General features: G+C 37.3%; 1 protein-coding gene across 7 annotated transcripts in view; it reads left to right on the top strand.

The window, feature by feature from the left end:
- KLHL32 (kelch like family member 32) overlaps positions 1-26,076 on the top strand; it is a 288,659-nt gene that overhangs the window by 237,135 nt on the left and 25,448 nt on the right. For 3 of the 7 annotated variants that reach the window (XM_078155228.1, XM_020998288.2, XM_020998287.2), the window contains one exon: positions 16,362-17,088. The exons of 2 other annotated variants lie outside the window; for them this stretch is intronic. In XM_078155228.1, coding sequence (XP_078011354.1) covers positions 16,362-17,088 — 727 coding nt within the window. Of the gene's footprint in view, positions 1-16,361; positions 17,089-26,076 lie in introns of those variants that run through there. 2 more of the 7 variants (XM_020998289.2, XM_020998291.1) reach the window with 2 other exon arrangements.

Below are 26,076 nucleotides of genomic sequence, written 5' to 3'. Positions count from 1 at the left end.
ATTGTATGTATGTATGTATGTATGTATGTATGTATGTATGTATCTATGTATCTATCTATCTATCTATATTCTCTTCCATTAGAATATAAACTCCTTGAAGGGAGAGACTGTTTTGCTTTTCTATTTGTATCTCTAGCTCATAGCACATAGTAGACACAGTAAATTCTGACTGGCTAATTTATTGTATCTCGGGAGGGATCACTTTTTTGTAGAACCACAAGTAATCTCCTTCAGGGACTTCACTGTAGACTTGGAATGAAAGTTCTTTCAGCCAAAACAATATTCACCTTGGTGTAGCTCCAAGTAATTGTTTAGTCCAGCCTTATCATAGCACTGGTATGAGAAACTTAAGGCGTGCCTCTATTATCCTCATTCCTTTTGACCCATCTGTAGCATTAGATACTGATGATCACATTCTTGTCTTGGATACTTACTTCTCTCTGTTTTTTGACATTGCTCTCCCCTACCTCTTTGACCACTAATTTTCTATCTCCTTTGCTGGATCCAGGGCACACCTGTTAACCATAGGGTTCTCCTGGATTCTCTGTTCATCTCCTTTCTATACTAGTTTCCTTAGATGGGTCAATTACCGACTCTCTGCAGAGAAATTTCAGGTCTCTATATTTAGCCCTGATCTCTTTCCTCTGCTTCAGATCCTCATCACCAGTTACCTTTTAGAAATCTCAGAGTGTTAGTAGGCTTATCAAACTCAACATGTTTAAAATAGAACTTGGTTTTTTTCTTCAGGTTTTCCTGTTACTGCCAGGAGATCAGTCATTCCCCTATTCATCAAACTCATAGCCTCAGTATCATCCTCAAGTCCTCCCTCAAACTCATCGCACCTATCTATTGTATTGTTAAGTCTGGTTTCTATCTTTACAACATTTTTCATATATGTCCTCTTCTTTCTACTCACAGTCACTACATTGGTAAGGGTCCTCTTTGCCACAGGCCTGGATTATCAATAACCTCAGGTTGGTTTCCCTGTCTCAAGCATCTCCCCATTCTCATCTGTCTTCCATTCAGCTACCAAAATGATTTTCTTAAGGTGCACATCTGACTCTGCCACTCTCCTACTCAGTAAACTTTATTGACTCCCTTTTACTTCCAGAAGCAAAACTAAAATGCATAGCCATTTAAATGCCTTCTCAGCTAAGCCACTTCCTAACATTTCTAGCCTTCTACCACCTTACTCCTTCTCCATGAACTCTGTGTTCCAAATACACTGACCTTCTTGATATACCTTGCTTCCAAAATTCCGTCTCCAATATACCTTTTTACTGTCTGGCACTCATCCCTGGAACCCTCTCCTTTCTTACCTTGTGTCTGCCATCCTGGCTTCTGTGAAGACTCAGTTTAAATTTTAGCTTCTTTAAGAGGCTTTTTCTGGGTACTTCCTTTGCAACTGTCTTCCCTGTGAGAGTACTTTCCATTTATATTGTACATGTTGTGTATGGATCATTTTTGTATCATCTCCTCCATTATATTGGGTAATCCGGAAAATTCCAATCTATAACAAAAGTCATTAAGACAGAGAGCTCCAGGCATATTCACTTTATTAAGGATAACGGTGGTTTGTAATTAATTGGGTCCAAGTCCTTCCTCATGATCAGGGACCCTACCCATTGGGCTCTAGCTATTTTTATACACTTGAGAGAGCACTAAAAATAGGAGCTTTACAATTCATTAACTGGTCAATTACAGAAGGGGGGGAAAATCTTATGGTTAGCTAAGGGAAATGTCCATCACTCATAATCACTTTGTCAACAGGCCTTTCATAGGTCATGAGACCTTCCACAGGTCATCAACTCCAAATTATCTCAGCAGGGTACTTTCTAAAGGTCATAAGACCCTCTCAACAACATTTCTGGGACTTCCACAAGTCATGAGACTCTAGTGTTTGACCAACAGTATCCTAGGGGTCTAAGAAAGTTGTAGGTTTGAAGCAAAGGTCACAAGAGAGTGGATGGTAGTGATACATAAGGAGTATTGTACCAGCAAATGAATCTTATTACAGCATGTTATAGAGTGAGGGATGGAGTTAGGGGTGAGGAGGTGGTACAGTGATTACATTCTTATTACATTTCTAACTAACAATACTAATGTAGCTGACAGATATAGGTAATATAATTGTCAATACATGGTGGATTAATCATTTACAACTCTTATCCTAACTCCATTAACACATATAGCTACCTTAAACTGAATCCTGTTCTGTTTAATTCACTAATACAATCACTAATGCCCACCAAGTCATAATAAACAGAATAAATACTGATTAATTTGAGTAGGGGGCATCAAAATTATCATCAGAAAAGTAAGCTTCTTGAGGGCAGGGACCATGGTTTTGACTTTCTTTCTCTCCCCATAACAGTGCTTGACACATAGTAAGTGCTTAATATTTTCTTGTTGACTGACTGGCTCCATGAATATGAACATAAACAGACAATCTCTCTGGAAGTTAGGAGTTAGAGAGTTGCCTGGGTGCACTGAGTGTTTAAATGATTTGCCCATTTTTACTTAGACATTAGAGGTTTTGCTTGAATCCTTGATCTTCCTGATCCTAAGACTTAGCCCTTTATTCCATGAAAATGTTTACCTTTTTTGTGTCATGGAACAAAAGATGTGGCTAGGTGGCTCATTGGATAAGCGGCTACGTCTGAAGTCAGGAAGACTTGAGTTCAGATTCAGCTTTAGACACTGATTCTGTGCAAGTCACTTAACCTCTGTCTGCCTTAGTTTCCTTCTCTGTAAAATGGGGGTAACTGTAGCTCTTACCTCTTGGGATTGTTGTGAAGATCACATTAGATAGTATTTGTTAAAAAAAAAAACACATAGCACACAGTGCCTGGCACATTACATAAATGCATATTGCTTTACCTTCATGGACACCTTTGGCAGTCTGTTGAAGCCTATGGGCCCCTTCTCAGAATAGTGCTTTTAAATACATAAAATAAAATACATTGGATTACCAAAGAAACCAATTATATTGAAATATAGTTATAAAAATATGTATATTTTTTAAAAGTTCATGGACTCTAGGTCAAAAACTCCTGATTTAAAATAATCCTTAAAGATTATCTAGAATATATTATAATTTGAAGAACTCAAAATGAGTTATATTTCAGTTTCCTTAGTAAGCTTCCTCCAAAACAGAACTTAGTTTTTTGAAATTACTCTATATACCTGGACATCATAGACACATATGGGGAGGTTGGAAAACACCTGCGAGAGAGAGAGAGAGTGTGTGTATGTGATCCCTCTCTGTGTAACACTGGATGCCCTATATCGGTGATCTCTAAATTTTTTTTGAGCATACACTCCATCCATCAGTAAAACCATTTCTATCTACATGTGCATATTTACTTATTTACATATTATTTATGTTGTACTATACGAATAATTATGTGTATTTTAAAACACACACTAGAAATGAGAAGGGGCAGCTAAGTGGTGCAATGGAGAGTGCACTGGCCCTGAAGTCAGGAGGATCTGAGTTCAAATCCGGCCTCAGATGAAACACTTGACACTTACTAGCTGTGTGACCCTGGGCAAGTCACTTAACCCCAATTGCCTAAAAAAAAAAGAAAGAAAGAAAGAAAGAAAAGAAATGAGAAAAGGATGAGATAAATTTGAAATGATGTTTGTTCCTAGATTTACTAGAAAGCCACTAGAATTGATTGAGTGGGGACAGTGACATGATTATATTTACACTTCAGGACATTCACTTGGGTGGCTGTGGGGAGAATGGATTGTAAAGGGGAGAGACCAGTTAGAGGCTACTGCAAGAGTCCAGGAGAGAGGTAATGATGTTCTGAGCTAGGTTCTGAACTGTGTGAGTGAAACGGAGAGGATGTATCAAAGAGATATTGTGGAGATAGAAGCAAATTCTGGTAATTGATTGGATTTGTGGGGTAAGGGCAATGGAAGAGGAGAGATTGACTCACAAGTTGCTCACCTGGGTATCAGGACAGTGACCTCGTACCAGGAAAGTAATAGACAGGTTTGGAAGAGGTGTGGGTTTGGAGAGAAAGATAATGAAAAGACGTCTGCCATACAAATCTCAACTCATCTATGTCTCCTCATCCTTTTTGCTCCACACAAAGGAAAGGAAAGGAGGCAGGATTGTTATTCATTGGCCACTGCCCTATTCCTGCTGCAGCTGTGATCTGTTGAACTGAATGTGTATGGGTGGGTTCAGGGAGAATTTTTCCAATAGTACCTGTACAGCTCTTACTAGGAGTATCTAAGTATTGGTTAGGTTATAAATCCCCTGACGGATTGACACCTGTCTCAGAACAGGGGTGGCTGGGAGTTCCCATAGCAGAGAGGTGGGGAGGAGCTGGAGAGTATTGGAGGATGAGGCAAGTGTGATCGTGTTGGCGATGGGCACCATGATTGCCTCCCACAAGGAGGATGGGAGATTGTTCAACTTTCCACACTGTGGTTGGTTGATCATACAACCCTCGGGTCATGCCACAGACCATTAGGGGTCAGGCCAACACTCCCCATCAGCAGCAGCACCACCACCACCACCACCACTGTGTTAGAGACTACTGCTCTAGAGCCCAAAGGATTTCTTATTTTTAGAGATGTTTGACATCTGTTTTAATAGTGTGCATTTAAAGACGTCAACCAGACTAGCAGCTTATTTTAGGAAATAAGGATAATAATGGTCACTCCTCCAACTTTTAAAGGGTTAAATGAGCCATGAAAATGCATCAACATTATTATCAGCTTTGCCAGATTGAAGTTTCTTTTAAATCCTTTCAGGTGTTTTGCTCTAACAGTTTATGAGCCTGGGGCTTCATCAATTTTTTTTAAAGTAAATTTCCTGGAGGAATATAAAAGTAGCATGCATGTCATATATACATATGCCTGCAGTCAGTTATAATGGTTAATGTGTGCGCACACACACACACACACACACACACACACCACACACACTCCCCCAAAATATCTGTTTTACAAGCAAAATGTTGACACAGTTTTAATTAGAGCGCTCTCGTGAGCACTATTATAATTGTCAATATACCTCCATGGCAGCAGTTTCATTGTTCTGGTTGAGAAAATGTTGTAATCCCAAATCTCTAAGTTTCAGGTACTTTTTGATTTGAGGGATATATGTTATCTGTTGGACTGAAATTTCCTTTGCTGTTTCTAAGAGAAAAATCAATCTGATTCTTTAATAGTCTAGTGAGTTAATATCTATATATATGAAGCGTCCTTTTTTCTTTTCTTTTCTGGGCTAGATCTGTGATTTCGTCAATGTGGGGGACTCCCAGTTCTCTCCCAAAGCAGATCAGCCCCTGCTCTGTAGTTTATGCACTTAGACTGAGTTCCTTCAGCCCTATGAGATTAAATGACTTCACCATGGTCACACAGTTGGTATGTATATATGCGTAGAGGAAAGTATGGTGGAGATTGATCCGGCCTTTTCTTTCTGTCCCTTTCTTCCATATTAGAATGGAATATCCCTTTATGGGACAGCTCATCTACCCTGCATATGAGGGTGAAGAAGACAGAGAAGTTTTGCCCTCTAGGTAAACAAATGTCATTTAGTCCTGAGCATCAGTTGTGAGAGCTATGGCAGGTTACCTTTTATCAAGAAATCATGGTTGTTGATCAAGGGGGAACAATTAAGATAGTCTTACAAGTGTGAAGTTTTTATGTTCTTTTATGCTGAGGGTGAAAGTTTGATTAAGCCATCTGATGCAAACAAGCTTTTAAAAATATGTTTATATGCCTATGACTTAGTGAGTACTAAATAAATGCTTGTCAGATGGAATTGAATGTGTATTTCCAGAAATGAATGGTTAAAAATAACAAATGATACACATCTATACAACTTAAGGTTTAAAGGAAGCTTTCCTAAAATAACTTCTGTGATTTAGGTAGAATGAATATAATTTCTCCCATTGTGTAGGTGAATAAACTAAGGTTTGGCAAGTATCAGTGTTAAAGACAGTATTTGAACTCCAGGTGTAATTCATTGCCTAGTGAAATACTGCATTTTCATGAGTTTGGAATAATTCCTTAAATCATAGTTGACAGAAACTTAGCTTTGACATTGCTTCACACACACACACACACACACACACACACACACACACACACACACACACAGACCCCACACACACACCCCACATCCCCAGTAAATGTTTGGTATGCATGAAAAACTTAAGTTTAATCTGCATTATTAACATTTTCTTCATCACTTTCTTAAGTCCATATAAATCAATAAAACAATAAAGTCATCATTTGTAGAGATTGCTTGTTTCCTCCGTGTAAATGCTCACACAGAAAATTTAACAATTGGTTTTCACAAGCCAATTTGAATTGGCTTCAGTGCACCATTGGATATATACTTCACAGATTTTCACAAAAGTATATGTTTTACGTATATGTATGTGCACATACACATATGCTTACCTACCTACATATACACATATGTATGCGTGCATGTATACATATACACATCTACGTATAGTACATATGTACACGTACATGCTACATATGTATGAAACTACATGTAAGCACTGCACACACACATATAGCTTGTTTTAAAATCAGTTTTGCTCTAGAGTTTTCATAAAAGGTCAAGATTCTGGATACATTATAGAAATGATCATTAAAGATATTGTGTTAACAAAATTTAAAGTTATTAGTATAATGTGTTAGGTGTTTGTTGTAATAGTTCTTTTTACATAATTTATTTTCCTCACAAGTTGTATTTACATTTTGGGGGGTGGGCAGATATAACATTTTAATATGCCAGGGAATTAGCCTTTTAGAAAAATTCAGTGAGGAATCTTTTTTTGAATAAATAATTGCTTATTAATATTTTGCCTTAATCCGGATTTTTCATATATTGGGCTTACTGGAAATGAGTTACACTTGTATTCTGACTCTGAATTTTGCTAGTGGCATGCTACATTTATGAAACATTACAAAGCTATGCAGTGAAAAGAAAAATCCATTTCCTTCTGAGCCTGTAGGCTCCCGTGTGATCTTGAGTAGCATATTTGATGCCCAGGATGATATGTTTTAGGAGTCACCATGGAGTAGGACCCAGCTGATATGAATTGAGGAAAAAACAAATAAAAGAAAAAAGCTCTTGTATATTTGTGAACCAACTCCTGTTGATCTAGAATGACTCAGAATTATAGTGCATTTTCAAGAGAAAAAATGAAAATGGTGAAAAAAATCAAGAAAATTTTTCTTTTAAAAATCGGTTGTATCTGTACCCCTACTTCAAGTTGATTGACTCTAGATATGTGGTTTATTTAATCTGAAATATTCCAAAAATCAGGCACAATGAAGGCTATCTCTTGGGTTATTTTGATGTAAAGTTTCCTTTTTTATTAGCAAATTTTACTTTTTTAAATTAGGAGGTGATTGCTATTTACATACTTTTATACATAGAAGTCATGTTTGAGCCTGAGTATGTTTGTCTGAATCAAGCCTTTGAGATTTGTGGTAACAGGTCACTTGCAAGCTTAAGAGACTATTATTTTCATGTCACTGTCATCCACATTAAAATTTCCCAAAGAATCCAGCACCCTATCATGTCAGATAATGAAATGATGAATAGAAGGGGATAATACTGTGTTTTTGTATAAAAATTAAAACAGAATCCTCCCATTCATTCTTCTACTTCATAGTCAGATTCCTATAGTCTGTACAGTTTCAGAGAAGATAGATAAAATGAAAGGCAGTTTGGAAAGGCTTTTTAAGAGAGCCACAAAGATAAGGTTATAAGGATGGGGGAAAATAGTGCTTATGGTAACATGCTACAGGACTTGCAGTGATTTATTTTAGAGAAAATAGAATTCAAGTTCGTTAAGACTAGGGAATGATCCCTTTCTTTGTACTCTATTCCAGTTGCTTGGCACAGTGTCTGACACTTAGTAGGTGTTTAAAAATTGCTAGTTGATTGATTGATCAAGGAAAGATAAGGAATGACGAATGTAACTAGTGCAGAATACACAAAAGGTCCTGAAACCATCTAGTGCGGATATATGCTTGGGCAGGTGTTTTGATTGAATACATAGTTAAATCCACACATTCCTCTGTATTCCTTCCAACAGTGCCCGTGAAAGCTTTCTCATTCTGATACTCTTGTCCATATCCTCCACTGAGGAATACTCAATGTGCGGGGAGCTGGGAGCTTTGGCTTAACATTGGATGGATACCAACAGAACATGCAAATTATCCATTAGTTATCTCTTTCTTTTGCTGTGTGACTACTGACGTCTCTCCGTGACGTTGGCTGCTAGTGCCCTCCTTCCCAAACTTCTTTGTATTGAACGACTCTGTGTTTGCATATAGAGATGAGTGTATACATACGTGCATATATACATATATATCATATATATATATTCATTTTATACTTATGCCACATGTATTTTAAGCGTAGTGTCTCTCCTATTGGAATGTAAGCTTCTTGTGAACAGAGATGGTTTCATTCCTTGTACTAGTATCCCCAGTGCCTGGCACATAATAGTACTTAATAAAGACTTGCCAGTTGATAGTAATGTTACTGTCCACTCAGGCCCACCATGTATATCTTCACTGCCTTTTGGAGGACACTCAACTTTAGTTCTTTGGGGACTCTGGTATTCTAAATTTGACTAGATTGAAGGAATCATTTTCCAGATGAAAATAATATAACGTGTTTTAGCCAGAGATAGTGAAATGACCTTTTGGGAAGGTTTTTGAAGATGAGTCTTATCTGTCTTAGATCAGTCACTTAATCAGCAAGCATTTATTAAACATGTGCTATTTGCTAGGCACTGGGAATATAAATAAAAATTTAAATAATCTCTACCGAGTGAGATTATGCTCTATGACCCCATTTGGGGTTTTCTTGGCAAAGAGTGGTTTGGCATTTCCTTCTTGAGCCCATTTTACAGATGAGGAAACTGAGGCAGACAGGGTTACGTGGCTTGCCCAAGCTCGCATAGCTAGTGTCTGAGGCCAAATTTGAACTTAGGTCTTTTTGACTCCAGGCCTGGAGCTCTATCCATTGTGCCATCTAGCTGCCCACATAATATATACAGAATAAATATGTACAAAACCAGTAGAAGGTAGCTAGGAGGGCACCAGTAGTGGAAAGATAAGGACAAGGTAGAAGGTAGTAGTACTTCAGCTTTATCTTGAGAAGAATTCAAAAAGGTACAGGTGAGAAGGGAGTATATTACAGACATGAGAGACAGTCAGTGTAAAAGTATGAAGTATGAAAATGGAAGGCCAGGTAAGAAAGAGATAGGAAGCTAGTTTACTTGGACTGTCCACTGGAGGAAGAGGAATTACATATAATGAGGCTGAAAAAAATAGATTGTGGCCAGGATGTGAAGGTTTTTAAAAGCCAAAGGACATGTTTTTATCCTAGAAACAATAGGGAACCATTGGTGTTTATTGAGTAAGAGATTCAGAAATGTGCCTAAGGAGAATCAGTTTAGATGCTAATGGAGGTATGGAATCTGGAGGGATGAGGCAGGGAGACTCTTTAGGAGGTCATTTGCAGTGGTTGAGGTGAGATGACATGAGGACCTGAACCAGGGTGTTGGTTGTGTGTTTGAAAGGAGTAAGATGTGAGAGATGTTGTAGAGGGCAAGATTTAGCAATTGACTGCTTTATGTGGAGTGAGAGAGAATGAGAGGTTGAGACTAATCCTGAAGTTACAGACCAGGAAGAATAGAATGATGGCGGTGCCATTAGCTGTGTGACCTTGGGCAAACCATTTAACCCTGTTTGCCTCAGTTTCCTCATCTGTAAAATGAGCTGAAGAAAGAAATGCCAACCACTCCAGTATCTTTGCCAAGAAAACCCCAAATGGGGTCATAGAACATGAGCTTACTCAGTAGAGAGTAGGTGCCATTTGGAAGAGGGCTGGGTTTGGAGGAATTGACATTGAGATCTGTTTTGGACATCTCAAGTATAAGATGTCTTTAGGCAATCGAGTTAGATTACTTAAGTGATATCCTCTTTCCTCATTCTGGCTCAATCACTGAAAATGTATTTTAAGTGAAAAGATTGACTTACCACTACATTCTACTCCCTAGAAAGCAAAGAAATATGAAATCGATGTTGTTTATTATAACAAAAGTGTTACAATAGTAACACAACTGCTCTGCCCGTCTTTGTTCCCTTCTAAGTATGCTTCTGCTCTCTTCTGTGTATTTTCAATATTTCTTGGTGCTCTTTTATTTCACTTCTTTTTCACATCGCTTCCCTCCAACTTTCTGCATATAACCTGTACCTCAAAGAGAAGCCCTCTGTTGTAATAAATAAACATAGTCGAGCAAAGCCAGGCCACATATTAGCTTCATCTGAAAATGCATGTCTCATTCTGTACCTTTATGTTGTTACCTGTATACCAAAAAGTCGGTAGTGTGCTTCATTTTCAGTCTTTTGAAGTCATGACTGGTCATTGCGTGACTAAGAGTTCTTAACGTCTTTCAAAGTTGTTTCCTTTTACATTATTGTAGTCATTGTATAAATGATTCCCCTAGTTCTGTTCATTTCATTCAGTATCAGTTCATGCAATTCAGCCCATGTTCTCTGAATGTCCCTTTCATCACTTTTTATGGCACAATAATTTCCTGTTACATTCATGTGTCCTAATTTGTGTAGCAATTCTGTAATTGATGGGCACCCATTTTATTTCTGATTCTTTACTACTACAAAAATACTGTTATAAATGAGTTTCTACGTATATTTTCTAATATGTCTTATCTTTTAACTCTGCAGTGTGTGTCCAGTAGTGCTATTGCTAGCTTAAATGGTATCATAGAATGAAAAATGTATTAAATGCTTATAATATGCTAAAACACTGTGCTAAGTCTGGGGACAGAAATGCAAAAAGCAAGACAGTCCATATTCTCAAGAAGCTTGTATTTCAGTAAGGCAAGACAATTCAGAAAGAGGAATTATAGCCAATGAGGGGTCTGTGGTAAGACCATAAGGCATTCATTGCCTTATGACAATGCCCTGTCACTTAATTTGGCAATAGCTTGACATGCCATTTGAAGGAATAGTGGTATAGTTTCAAGTTATTTTATATAATGTTTGGTACAACTCATAACTCAACAGATATGACATTAGTGTGCGTGACCTCCCATAGCCCTACCAACAATTGTAATTTTCTTTTGTTTATCATCTCTGCCAATCTGATAAAAATAAGGTAGAAACTCAATGTTGTTTTAATTTGTGTCTGTCTTATTATTAGAGACTTGGAGCATACTTTCATCTGGCTGTTACTAGTGTGTGTTTCTTTTTTGAGGACTGCTTGCCTGTTCATATCCTCCAATCTGTATTGGAGACTGGTTTTTGTTCTTGTTTTTTATATCAATTCCATATATACCCTAGATTCCATATCTTTATCAGACAAATTTGCTATAAAATTTTCTCTTGTTAATTATTGCCTTTCTAACTGTATTGATGTTGTTTCTGTCAAAATATAATTGTATATAATCAAAATTGTCCATTTATTTTATGATCCTCTCTATTCCTTGTTTGTTCAAGGACCCTTCCCCTACATAGCTGTGAAGGGTATCTCCTTCTCTTCTCCTGTAATTTGTTTATAATATGACCTCTCATATATAAGTTAATGTATCCATTTGGAATGTATTAAAGTTTATGATGTGTGATGTTCATCTGATTTTTGCTAGTCTGCTTTCCAGTTTTCCCAGCAGTTTTTATTTAATAGGGAGTTTTTACTCCAGTAGTTAGTGTCCTTGAGTTCTTAGATTTTTTTTTTACACTTCTGTCATTTTGGATAGATTCTAGAATATTTTCTCCTCTTTATTTAATTCTGCACAGGGGTTTATATTATCAGTGGGGTGCCAACATACAGATAATTTTGATATCACTGTTTTGAATGGCGATGATGATAATGATAACAATAGCAATGCTAATAATAGCTCATTATATAACACTTCAAGGTTTGCAAAGCTCTTTTACATATGTTATCTTGTTTGGTCCTCATAGTTATCCAAAGCATTATTAGTATCCCATTTTACAGATGCAGAGACTGAGGCTAATAGAGGTTAAGTGGCTTGCTGAGTGTCACACAGCTAGCAAGTGTCTGAGGCAGGATACAAACTCACTTCTTCCTGTTTTCAAGTCCAACGTTATTGGGTCCATCTTTATAAAATTCAGAGAAGCAAGAATTATGGTACTATTTCTCTAATCTTATAATTTTATAGTTCTGTCATAGGTTTTTATGGCAAAGTATAGCACTCTCTTTTTCAAAAAAGGCTTTTTGCCTTTGTAAAAATGAAATTAAGCAAAGCTTTTAAATAACTTAACTAAATGTACCCAAGTCAATCATGGATCAAGGGGTAGAGTCAGAATCCCCAAACCATTGCCGTGGTACATGAAGCTAAATCTAGCCAGGTGTCCTAAGTCACTAAAACATCCTACTTAGCCTTTATGAGATTTTTACCTTCTGAATATGTACGCTGCCAAAAGTTCCATTTACTCCACTAAAGTAGTAATTGACCGGATTTATCCTGGTGACTTGAAAGAGTTAATGCAGTTTCCCAAAGTGCCTAATTGAATCCCACCAGAAGAACCTGGGTCATTATCTGGAATATGAACACTGCCTCCTGAATGGAATGCTGTCTAAAGTCTATAAATGTATATCTAGGTGAGAAGGGGTCTGAGGCAGATGTTAGAGTAGTTAGTTTTAATTAACATTTCACTTGAATTTAAGGGGAAACACGAGCTTAACAAATGAGAATGATTTGGGTGGCCTAAAGGTATCAATAAAGGATAAAGGCTAAAAATTATGTGAGGTCAGAGAGAAGTTAAAAATATTGGAAAAGTATGAGGTAAAATTCATCTGAGAAAATGCAGGCTTAATGTGTGAGGTGAAAAGTGATATGCAATAGTTATTCTGTGGGGAAAAGAACATGAAAATAGCAGTAATGGGTGTATTCTAGAGGCAGTAAAAGAGCAAACCAGAAATGGAACAGGAATGATATTACGTTAAAACTTTTTAAGTACTTTTGTTAAGTGCTGCTAAGTACAGTTAAGTACTGTTAACTTTTCAGTTAAGAGTTATTTAAGTGTTTGCTGTATGTATTTGAGCACTGTGCTGAGGCACTGGAAAAGATATGTTTATAGATACATATAATTGTACAATACAGTAATAAAATGGTAGATGCGTAAGGCAGCAAGCAAAGTGCTTTGTGAGTTTGAGTGGGAAAGATTCATGGAGAAAGTGACATTTGAATTGAGATTTAAAATACTGATGGGAATTGAAATAGGCCAAGAAGGGAGGGAGTACATTTCAGGGAGAAGGAACAGCATGAGCAAAAACATGAAGGGAGGAAAGTGTTGGGTATATTTGAGAGAAAGTATGTCTGGATTTGGATAGAATCGAGAGTATATCATAGCATATAGTGTAAGGCAAGTCCAGAGAAGTAGTATGCTTCCAGGTATTGGAAGGCCTGCTATGCCAGGTAAAGAAGTTTGCATTTTAGAAGGGAGGCAATTAATGAGCCATGGAAGAAGTTTGAGTAGAGTTGAATGTAAATAGATCTCTGGGGAAGTAGGGGAGCTGCTAATATCAGGTAGGAGGCAATTGCAATACCTCACATTGGTGGTAATGAAGATTTGTATTTGGGTGGTGCTGGTGAGGATAGAGAGAAGAGAATAGATATGAAAGATGTTATAAAGTTATCATCAGTAGGTCCTGAATTATTGAGAGATATGGGACAGAGAAGTGTTAAATACAGATAGTATGTTTTTGAATATGAGAAATCGGGTGCCAGCAGTCAAAAATAGTGAACTCAGAAAAGGGAACAGGTTTTGGGAAAAGATTATAAACCTAGTTTGTTTGTTTTTGTATATATTAAGTTTCAGATTACAGTGGGGCATCAAGGTAGAGATGCCCTGTAGGTAGCTGGAGATACATGTCTGCAGTCAAAAAGAGAAGTCAGGTCTTAAATGTATAGATTTGGGATTCATCTATCCACAGACATATCCTTAGGAAACTGAGGATTGTTAAGTTTTCTGTCCTTTTCATGTAGTATCATAGTTTGCTAGAAAGATAAGATAAAACTTCTTTTTAGATGGGCAAAGAGATTGATTAAGAAGCAGAAAAAGTGATTAATGAGGAGAAAGAAAAAATAATTAGATGTGTATCACTGGGTTTAAAAAGAAGTCTAGAGAGGTACTCGTCCTCTGCTCCTTGTCTTTTGCTCATCTCTGCAACATCTAAGTGAAAGGAGAAAAAAAAACCTCTTAGAATATTGAGGAATTAATTACTAGAACAAAGTAGGAATGATCAGATAAAATCCAGGAAATAAAATAAGAGATACTGTAGGTAAAATGTTAAAAATCATACCTATGATGTATGAGGTGCACTTAAGACAATGATGAAGCCGTCCCTAGAAACTTTAGAAGGTCTGTGAGTAAAAAATGAGCCATACAGTTTGAAATAAAAAATAAACCACAGAAATATCTTCCCCAGAATATGGTTGGAACACAAGTCACTTGAAACATACAAAATTAGAGTGGCCAGAGATTTAGGAAGTTGGTTGTAGATAGCTATCCCATTCTGGTAGAGAGGGGATTGACCATCTACTAGGTCTTCCTTTTGTCATCTGTAGTATCTGTGATGAATTTAGGCATTGCTACATTAAAGCAAATTATTGTTTTTTTATTCAGTTGAGTGTTTTGTTTCATTTGAATCCTTTTGATTCTTAGAGATTTTAGACTATTGGATACTGAAATATAGCTAACAAAGATCCTGTTAGTATGTCCATAGATTTGGGGAGGATATGAATGACGTTCTATCTCTGTTCTCTTCTCTTAGTATTTCAAAAAGGAACTGAAGAAACAAGTCCCAAATAAGTCCTAAATTTAGAAGCACGTGAACAAAGAGAGTGGTTAGCTGGCTTGTTTCTGAGAGTTCAGAAATTTTCTCCTAGAGTTGGTAACATTGTTCCAGTGAGCTGTCTGAGGATGCACATCTTCAAGTTTATGTATTAGAAAGTAGCAAAGCAGTCCATGGTTCTATTTTATCGTCTGTTAAAGCAGTCTAGCTATTCTATCATTGCTAAAATTTGACCCATTAATTAATTTCAGATCCATACCTTTGTTCTGATGTAATTTTATTTCAGTTTAGCATATCAGTTGCTGAGAATGATATAAGTAACTCCATGTACCAGTGACATTTTATTGTCTTTTTTTTCTTTGAGGTAGAATGCATTTACTGTTGAAATGCGTTTGTTGGTTTAATACAACCTGCCAAATTTAGGCATCGTATTTAAAGATTTAAGGTACTTCAGATAATTTTAAATAGAACTTTTCATTTTTAAATTATGCATGTTTTCCCCCCCATCCCTCTCCTGTTTTGTGATTGCTGACCTTTTATGTCCCAGGCTCTTTCAAACACTAAGATTTGATGATTCTGAGATTCAATTATGGGCCTTCCTTTGTTTTCTAGAATTCCTTTTGTAAAAAAAAAAAAGACTAGACTATGGTGAGAGGAGGCTAAAATTGCATGTTGATATTTAAGCCAAATGAGAAGATAGTGTTTTTTGTGAGGAATTTATGTGAAGGTCTTGTACATAGATTTCCAAGATTCTACATGTGCTAACAACATATATCTTAAGATAAAAAGTAAATTCATGACCCTCCCTTCCTCAAACACAAAACTGATATATTTTAGGCTTTTTCTTTTTCTTTGTGTCTGGCACACCTAGGAACAGGGTGAGGAGAAAGCCTTTTTCCCCCTTCTAAATCATTCTAGTAGTGTCATATTGATTTTCTCTCAAGTGCAGCCTGTGGTCATGGATGATCGCATATTGTTCTATGGGTTTAAATTTTTTTTTTTTTTATTGATAGAGCACTTTGACTCATGGGTTGCTATATATTACTTGAAATACAATGACACTACTAACCACTGATGTTTTCTGTAGTGGCATATATGCACTCTTCCTCCCTACTCCCCACATGCTTAGCACCTGAGAATGCAAAATGTATTTTCATTCTGGACAAACCCTTGCCCCTCTCCCTAAATGGAAAATGCCTTTATTTAATCACTAATGATTTGAGAGGGAATGTATGATTGAATATATTTGTATACATATACATATATTGTATAATATAATATAAACTCAAAATGTTCCTGCCTCTTTATCAACTTTTTTTTCCAGTGCCCCTCCTGTTATAGTTTAAAACAAACAAGCAAAAACCCCTCCATCTCCAAAGATTGAGGTGTTATATTGTTTAGATGAGACATTTCAGTAATTAGTATATTGAAGAATTCAGTATAATTTGACAATATGCCATTTCTTCCTTTTGGTTTCTTTTTGTTTTTAATCCTTCCCCCTCTTTTTCAGCTAGCAGTGAGGTGGTTGGAACACAACTGCCATTACCAGTACATGGATGAGCTCCTCCAGTACATTCGTTTTGGTCTAATGGATGTGGACACTCTTCATACGGTTGCACTGTCTCATCCTCTGGTCCAAGCCAGTGAGACAGCAACAGCCCTCGTCAATGAGGCCTTGGAGTACCACCAGAGCATCTATGCACAGCCAGTGTGGCAGACGCGAAGGACCAGACCTCGCTTCCAGTCAGACACACTCTATATCATTGGTGGGAAAAAACGTGAGGTCTGTAAAGTCAAAGAACTCCGGTATTTTAATCCAGTCGACCAAGACAATGCCCTAATAGCAGCAATAGCAAACTGGAGTGAACTGGAACCGATGCCTGTGGGCAGAAGCCACCACTGTGTTGCTGTCATGGGGGACTTCCTCTTTGTAGCAGGGGGGGAAGTAGAGCATGCTACTGGCCGGACATGTGCTGTACGGACTGCCTGTCGCTATGATCCCCGTAGTAACTCTTGGGCTGAGATCGCTCCCATGAAAAATTGTCGGGAACATTTTGTGCTGGGAGCAATGGATGAATATCTCTATGCTGTAGGAGGCCGCAATGAACTTCGTCAAGTTCTGCCTACAGTTGAGCGATATTGTCCCAAGAAGAACAAATGGACTTTTGTACAGTCCTTTGACCGGTCCCTTTCATGTCATGCAGGATATGTGGCAGATGGTCTTCTTTGGATATCAGGTAGACCGTTCATATAATTAGATCTACTACACACACACACACACACACCACTCAACCAAAATTAAGTGAAATTCAGTCTAATACCCTTAATTGGAAACTTCATGCCACAAAGCTTATTTAATTTTTGATATGTATTTTTTGAAGATTCATCTTCTGATCAATCAGAACACTGAACATGATGTTAATTTACAGTTTCTAAGAATTTCTGTGTAGACAGGTATATGAGTTGGCATTGAGTGCCTAAAAGGTCCATTATTTTTTCTTTCTAAGCCTTTTTCGCTTTTCATTCAACTCTTGCTTCTTTGTGGGTTTGTAAGACAGTTTGAGCTTTGTCCAGGTCCTTTTCCCTTTTCCCCTCTGGCTCTCTACTTGATGACCCTCCCCTAGCTCCTTAGAATCAACTACCACCATAGACTAAGAAGGATAAAGAAAAGTCTCAGCTCTCTAATTTGTTATACATAGCTGTGGTAAGATATAGTAGAAGACATTGAAGTTTTCAGATTATTTGTTTCTTTTACTTCTCAATGCTGCCCAATACTTGTGTATTTGAGAGGCTTTACTCATACTTTATTTCCTCCTCTTGTCACTGAGTAATAGTAATTATTTGAATTTGTTTGGCATTTTCTTTGAAAGAACTGGTAATACTTTGCCAGCCAATGAATTTCATCAATCAACAAACATGTATTGCTATATGCCAGGCGTGTTAGGCACTGATTAGGTACGGGGGGGGGATATATATATATATATATATATATGAAAGAGAGAGAGAGGATAAAACTTTTTTGTTGTTTTTGTTGAGTTGTTTCAGTCATGTCCAATTCTTTGTGACCCCACTTAGGGTTTTCTTGGCAAAGATCCTGGAGTGGTTGGCCATTTCCTTCTTCAACTCATTTTATAGATGAACTGAGGCAAACAGGGTTAAATGACTTGCCCACAGACACACATTAACTATTCGGGGCTGAATTTGAACTTGGATCCTCCTGACTCCAGGGCCTTTCCCTAGTTGTTAAGGCCTGTGTATTTACTTTGCATATACGCCTTTCTTTCCCTACATGTGGTGCAGTGGACAGAGCAGTGGCCCTGGTGCTCTGTCCACTGCTCTGTCCACTGCACCACATGTAGGGAAAGAAAGGCGTATATGCAAAGTAAATACACAGGCCTTAACAACTAGGGAAATTAGGAAAGGCCTCTTGAATGTAAAACTTGGACTGACTTTCAAAAGTAGCAAGGAATTCCAAGAGGCAGAGGTGAGGACAAGAGAATTCCAGGCATAGGAGTGAGTATCTGCGAAGGCAAGGAGGTGAGAAATAGAATTCCACATATGGGATATAGCAGGGAGACCAGTTTGGATAGAATGTAGTACGTATAACCAGGTTGAGGGGGGGGTAAATGTGTAATTAATATGGAGAGATAGGTTGGATCTGTTTTCACATCATATTTGTTTAGTGACTCAACTAGGATGACATTTTAGTTCCTGCTTTAGGTAAGGATAATCTTAGGGACAGTGTCACTTCAAACAATTCAAGCCCCAAACATGAAAAATTGAATCTAAATGTTGGATGAGACCTATTTTGTTATCCTTAATGGAAGTGATGCAATGTTAATTGCAAAAGCATTCAAAGGATGGGAGTTTGGGCAGAAGTGAGGAGACTGTATTCTAACTTCACCAATTAGATAAACTAAGGCAAGTCAAATCAAGGAATTGATTTAGGATTGAATAGCAAGCTAGTACCAGGGCTCAGGCTGTGCTTCCAAATCTGCTGTCTGCCTTTCACTTCAAGTCAACATATTTTTATTGAGTAACTGTTAACAAACCAACTCTGTGCCTCTTGGTCAAAATGTCTGCCATGGGTCATTCTAGAACTTAGGAGTTCTGTTATTGGAACTAGTGAGTTCTTAACAGTCCTATGATAAATAAGTGTCTCCTTGATTTCTGTTTGCTGATCAGATCATGTTATTGAGAAAGAGGCAGATATTTCCTTTAGAGGGTCATTAGTAAGATTTCCTGTCCAGTCAATCCTTTGGAGTTAGAGGGGTCTTCATTTTGGAGCGACACCATTGAACAGAACCTTCTTTTAGGATATCTCTCGGTTTTCCTGTCATTGTCATTGTCTTTGTCCCCTCCGTCATCATCATCATCATCATCATTGTAGCTGACATTTCTATATAGTGCCCTAAGGTTTGCAAAGCAAACCCATATGTATTATCTCTTTCTATCCTTAAAACAATCCTGGTTACTCATCCAGAGTCAGACAGCTAGCTGTCTATGGTAGGACTTAAATCCATTTTTGCCTGACCCCAGGTCTAGTACTTTCTTAGCTGTCCATACTGATACCACTGCAGGCAATAGGATCGCATCATTCCACTCAGATGTAACAAGTTACATATAGAAGAATGTTGAGCAATAAGTCCAAGGCTAATGTGTTTACTTCTGAAAAGGGAAGAAAAAATGAATTCCCTAGTGGAATATTTATTGAAGATTAAAGGGGGAAGGGATAAGAAAAGTTTAGGGAAATTGGAGTGGGCTTTTCTGTTTCTTGGACAGGGGAAGCAGTGATGAGTGGGGTAAAACCTTGTGGAAATAAATAATCTGATGAAAACTGGTAACCTTCTAACCTTGGGTGTTTTTACCAAGAAGGGGTATTTTACACCCTATTACACTTTAGGTGTAGTACAGTGGGAAAAATCGCTGGTTCTGGAGTCAGAGGACCTGGGTTCAAATCCCACTTTACTGGTCTGATCATTTAACTGCAAAAGGCTTCAGCATTCTCCACTGTAGAATGAATGGATTGGATGAATTGTGTTAGACCTGTACTTGAGGTTCCTTCTGGCTCTGAATCTACTATCCTATTGAGTTGTATCATATACACAGCAGATAATTGAAGACTGAGGGATCATATATGAATATTTGTTTTTCGCTAGAAGTGTTTTTGATAGCTATTTTTCAGCTTGTTGCCAACATATACTATATGTTTATTTGAAGGGCTTTCACAGGGAATAAGGATTAATTTTTTTTCCTGCTTAGTCCCAGAAGATGGAATTGGGAGCACTAGAGTTAGGTTTAAGAATGGCAGATTTATAGCTAAATGTAAATGAAAAACTTCCTAACAATTAGTATTACCTACCCCCAACTGAAGTGGAGTGCCTTAGAAGATAGTGGGTTTCCCATCACTGGACATCTTCCTATAAAGGCTGAATGACCAATAGGATGTCGTAGAAGGGACTGCTCTCCAGGTATGGGTTGGAGACGATTACCAATGAAACCCTTCCAACTTTGAAATTCAGTGAACTATACTAGCAATTTTTGTGTTTATTTTTCAGGCCAACTAAATAAAAAAAATTGTTTGCTCTGTACATCCAAGGTGATACATATGCAACAACAACAATAATAATAAATACTTACATAGCACTTCACAATTTGGAAGCATTTTACGTATACTGTTCTATTTGACCCTCACAACAGTTGTGTAAGGTAGATCTCCATTTTGCAGATGAGGAAAATGAGGCTGAGATGTGCAGGAACTTGTCCAGAACCACATTGATAAGTGTGTGAGGCAAGATTCCAACTGTCTTTTGGACTCTGAAAGCAGTTCTCTTTCCACCAGATTACCTGGCTGCCTCCTACAGAAGCCTTCACATACAGTTATCAGCCTTCCCTTTTTGTCCGAGGGCTTTATTTGGTTTGAATTTAAACCATGTGATTTTCCAAATTTTGTAGTCTTCATTTTTCCTAAGGAAAATACTTAAATCCCAAAATATTTCCTCATGCAAATTACAATCCCTGTTGGTAGGTTTGGGGCTTTAGATACTGTGATTTTAGGCATTTCTCAAGCATTGGTAGGAAACCTGGTACTCTTAGACACTCTTAAAACTGGAAAAGGAATGTGGAGGAAATGCCATCACTGTTATGGTGCTGGAAAAGATGGCAGTTGGGAATTTGTACCTAATGACCCTGAATTCGAAAAGGGGATTTCTGGACCACTTCTCTTCCTTTCAAGTTTCAGATTTAACAGATAAAGAGAGTGATGCTAGTATGAAAGTCATAGACAGAAAGATCTATAGCAGATGTTTGTAACCTGGAATCTATAACCTTTTTTTTTAATTTAAACAAAAATTTTTAAGATAATTTGTTTTTAGTTTTCAACATTCACTTCCCCAGAATTTTGAGTTCCACATTTTCTCCCCATCTCTCTGTGAACTTAAAAATTTTTTTTTAAAATTGTATTTGTTTCGTAATCCTGTGGTTTTTTATTTGTATACATTTTTTAAAATATTTTCCAAAAAGGGATCCACAGGCCTCAGGAGACTGCTCAAGGGGTCTGTGAAACACCAGCTACTCTGGTCTATAGAATTTACTTTTAGCTTGCCTTTGAACATGTGACTTTCATGAGAGTGGACACAACCATTCTGACTTTGTGGGAAATCCAGTTTGTCTACTTTGTTATTCATGAGGACAGCCTAGGGGCCAAGCCCCAGAACTGCCATACCTTTATGGCTGGAAGCTTCATCCAGGAAAGCCTACTTTTGCCATACTCTGTGATGACACTTAAAAACTCTAGCTCTGTCACTGTTTTAAGAGGGGTGGATTGGGATTACCCATTCCCTAAAGAGGAAGGGAATTGATTTATTGGGTTTTATTTCCTTTATCCTACTTTGGGAAATACAGTAATAACTCTTTTGGGATACTAGTGGGACATTTAGTTCCCGATGGTTGTAATTTAGGAAATAATGATACTCTCAAGGATTATGTAGCTTCAGATACTTAGTTCAGCCTCCATTTATGGAAAATTGAATCTTTTTATTGTTGGATGAGGCCTGTTTTATGAACTGATTGAACTAGTCTTCCAGGGCAATGCCAAATGGAGAAGCATAGATTGAAAAGGATGGAAGTTCCTTTCAGAGGTTTCATACTTTCTCCCCCTTTCTTTCATCACTGAAACAACCTTTTTTAAGGCCTCTTGGGAAGGAGATTCCATAGCCTCACTCAGTAGTTTAGCCCCACTCCTTTATTTTAGAACACCATTCACTGTTATGAAATTCTTCTTCAGGCCCTCTAGCACTTTGCACATTTCTTGTCATTTTATCCTTGAGGAAGATATAGTTCTTTGGATAATGTAGCAGTTTGAACTACAATGTCTAGATAATCGTATCAGTTCTTGGCTTTATCTTTGGTGTCACTGAAGAGAGCCAATTCAGAAGAGCCACGAGTTAGATAAATTAAAAGATGAAGTTAAGATTAATTAGCAACCTAAAAAAGAAAAGGAAGATAAATGAGACAGAAATGTCAGTTGCTCATCTTAGAAGTTACATATACCAATGGGCATGAATACATATGTATGTTTTAATAAAAGCTTCATCTAGTGAATGAACTATGGTAGTCTACTATGTAAATATATGTTGGAGATAGTGTTTCAGGAGATATATCATGTACATACAGTGGGTCATGGCATCTCTGTACAGACGTTTAAAAAAAAGGAAAATAAATATTAGATAAGGTTGGGAATAAAGCTCTACATGCCAGGAGGTGATGGAAATGACGAAGCAACCACTGAATTACTATAATTTACATTTTCTACAAAATTTCATCTTTTTCTTGGGTTCATTTAATTTCAGATGTCATCACTGTGTCAACCTCTTGAAAATTACACTAAACTTGCTTATGTTTGGCTATGATTTTTCAGGAATGCTTAGTAAATATTCCTTCTTATTTCTTTCCCATCAGATGCTTTAACAACCCCAAAGTTATAAACAGTTTAAGTCCTTACCGCTTTCTTTAAGTGGTATAAATCTTTTTTAAAATAGTATTTTATTTTTTCCAATTACATGTAAAGAAAAATTTTAATATTAATTTTTTTATAAAATTTTGAGTTACAAATTTTCTTCTTACCTTCCCTCCCCCCTCTCTACGATGGTAAGCAATTTGATATAGGTTATATATGTGCAGTCCTGTAAAACATATTTCCATGTTAGTCAAGTGGTATCTCTTAAGGAATATGCTAGCGTAGAATCTACTCTATGCTCCCGACAGTATAGCTGCAAAACTAAGCAATTGGAATGGTCGTATGGTATGACTTGCATAAGTGTCAAACTTGAGGTCCACAAGTGGGAGTGCTGCCCAGACTAGATTAAAATGTAACTAGGAAATGTTTAACAAAATAAGTAAAAATAGAATAGAATAGAGATAATATTAATTTCTGATTTTCCGAGTTAGTGTGCAGCTAGGAGGGATCTGTTTATATTGAGTTTGACTTTCTCTGGTATAATGGACAGAGAGACCTGACCTTGGTGCTAAGAAGACCTGGGTCAAAGCCCAACTCTAAGACATACTAGCTGTGACTATGGGCAAACCATTTAACTTTTCCAAACCTCAAGCAATTCTCTGAGGCTTCAAGTTGCAGAGAAAATGTCGATTTGCATTGGTTAAAATTCCTTCTAAGAAACTCCTTATGCCAATGAAAGCACACTTCTACTCCAAGAAAAATTAGTGGCCTTCTCTGTTGCAACATGGCATTGCTATTTTCTTTTTTTGAGAAAAGAAAAGACAGTACAAAGTTTGATCTTTCTTTTCTCTTTGCTGTTCCATAAAGTAAGTTTATTTTGTTCTTTTCTTGCATTAAAATGGGCTGCCTACTTTAATCACTGTTAATGAAGACAATCACAATTTTCTCAGGTCTCCTTCTGCCCTGCTGTGTTCCTGAGAAGAAAACTTCCACTTTTTCTGGGGCAACAGTGGACCTGCAATTGGAAAGAAGGGAGGGATCAACAGTGACACCTACAATACCTTAATCTTCTACCGTTTTCTCCCATCCTTACATGTAATAAATAAATTGTAAATTGAACTACTCAGTAGTAAGATAAACTAGATATTTCTGTGAGCTCCTTAAAAAATAAAAAAGACATATTATTTGCACTGGATGTCACGCATCTTAAATATTAAATCCCCATTTCTGGAAGGTGATAAAGGTTTTTGAAACCAATTCTTAATCCTCTACCAACTCACTAAAGCGTTTCAGCTAATTGATGAGGGACTAGAACACTGGCATCCTTTTGAGATCTGGCAGACATTGGAACACAGCAGATATGAGGACCTGGCTCAGTTCCCACACAGGGTTTCTGGTGTTCTGTTTGGTAGCGAAGGTTTTATTGAAGACTTGAGCGGGATTTTCGGTCTTTTCTTTCTCCACTGGGGGTCAAGACACTTTTAAAATCTGCCGATATTTTTTAAAAGTGAGAAAAGCTCAGAGGAACTCCAAGTACCAAGCTCTATGGAGATAGCCATTAGCAGATAATTTAAAATGTTAGTAGTCAAATCTTACTGGTGCCAACAGCATTTGACACCATGACCCAATTCACAAATGAGCTGCATACCATTTAGATTTAAATGAAAATATTGAAGTAAAATAAGTGTAGGATGGATCAAAATGACTCAGATTTTTTGCATTGCACTTCTTTTTCTATTTTAAAAAATGTAATCTCTGTTGTGGGGTACATTACATCAACTCCTGAAAAATATCTTTGTGAAAATAAATCATTGGCTCATTGTACACAAGGTTTAACTACACTATGACTTTTAGAACATCCTGTATAACAACTTACCTGTTAATTTTTCTGATTGTAGCTATAAACTGAGAAGCTAGCACAAAGCTGCACATATCATGAAGAAAGGATAGCTCTATTTTCTTGCTGAATGAATGGGTTGTTGTTCAGTTGTTTCAGTCGTGTGGCCACATTTGAGGTTTTCTTGTTGAAGATACTGGGATGTTTTGCCATTTCCTTCTCCAGCTCATTTGAGGAAACAGAAGCAAAAAGGGGTCTCACCCAGGGTCACACAGCTGGTAAGTGTCTAAGGCCAGATTTGAACTCAGGAAGATGAGTCTGCCTGACTGCAGGCCCAGCACTCTATCCACTACACTACTTACTTGCCCAGTTGAGACCTTACACATCACTTTATACTCTTGGAGTAGTGTCTCAAACTGAGATTTGCAGAAAGTAGGAGTAAGGTAAAGCCTGGTGTTCCAAGGTTGCTGGAAAATTATTTACAATGTTACTACTTATGTATTCAGTTCTTATTTTAATACTTGAGAACAGGTATTAAACTGATATTTCCAAGTTATGGGGGATACAATTCACATCCAGTAATAATATGAGTTAATGATTCAAATCTCCTTTATAGGTCTCAATATTACTTAAGTTGGAAAAAATTTTTAAATCTCCATCTTTATAGCTTTTCTGACTTCAGCCTTTGCCCTTTTTTGTTCTGAGATATGGGCCAGACAGCATTGCACCTGGTACTGAGGTTATATTCCCCTAAGCTAATTGTTACAAACAAATCACTCGTTGGAGGAAAGAAAACAACTGAATTACATCCTTATTCACACCCTCCAAAAATAGTTCTGGACCCCTAAGCCATAAATGATTTAATAATCACCTTTGAGAACTATGAGAGGCGCTGTGAAACAGCAAAAAGGGCATTTGGACTTTGAGCCCCAGCTCTGACATCTATTAGCTGTGTGACCCTGGGCAAGTCACTTCTTCTTTATGTCCTTAAGTTTCCTGATCTGCAAGATGGAGATAATAGTATTTGCATTACTTCCTAGTGTTATATAAATAGGAACTGTTATTATTGTGTGGTTTTTTTTAAAGGAGAATGCTGATTATTCTTTATCTTTTAACTGGAGATCAAGTAGGGGAAGTGAATTTAAAATATATTGGGTTTAATGTTGAAATGACTTACTAGCAGTCTTAGTAGCAGGCTAACCACCCAAGTCATCCTGAATGGATGAATCTTGATCCTAATTATAAGACTATTCAGGTGTACACACACACACACACACACACACACACACACACACACACACACAAATATGTGTGTCTACATATAGATAATTGCTTTAAGTACTAAGTGGCTGTGCAAAGGGACAGTGGGGGCTGGATCATATGACTTATTTTGGTTCATTGATTCTGTATTTACATTTTTTCCATTTCAAA

This window comes from Phascolarctos cinereus, unplaced genomic scaffold (genome assembly GCF_003287225.1).
Source record: "Phascolarctos cinereus isolate Bilbo 61053 unplaced genomic scaffold, phaCin_HiC Scaffold_5;HRSCAF=322, whole genome shotgun sequence".
NCBI classification, from domain to species: domain Eukaryota; kingdom Metazoa; phylum Chordata; class Mammalia; order Diprotodontia; family Phascolarctidae; genus Phascolarctos; species Phascolarctos cinereus.
This window is presented reverse-complemented; position numbering and strand designations above follow the sequence as displayed.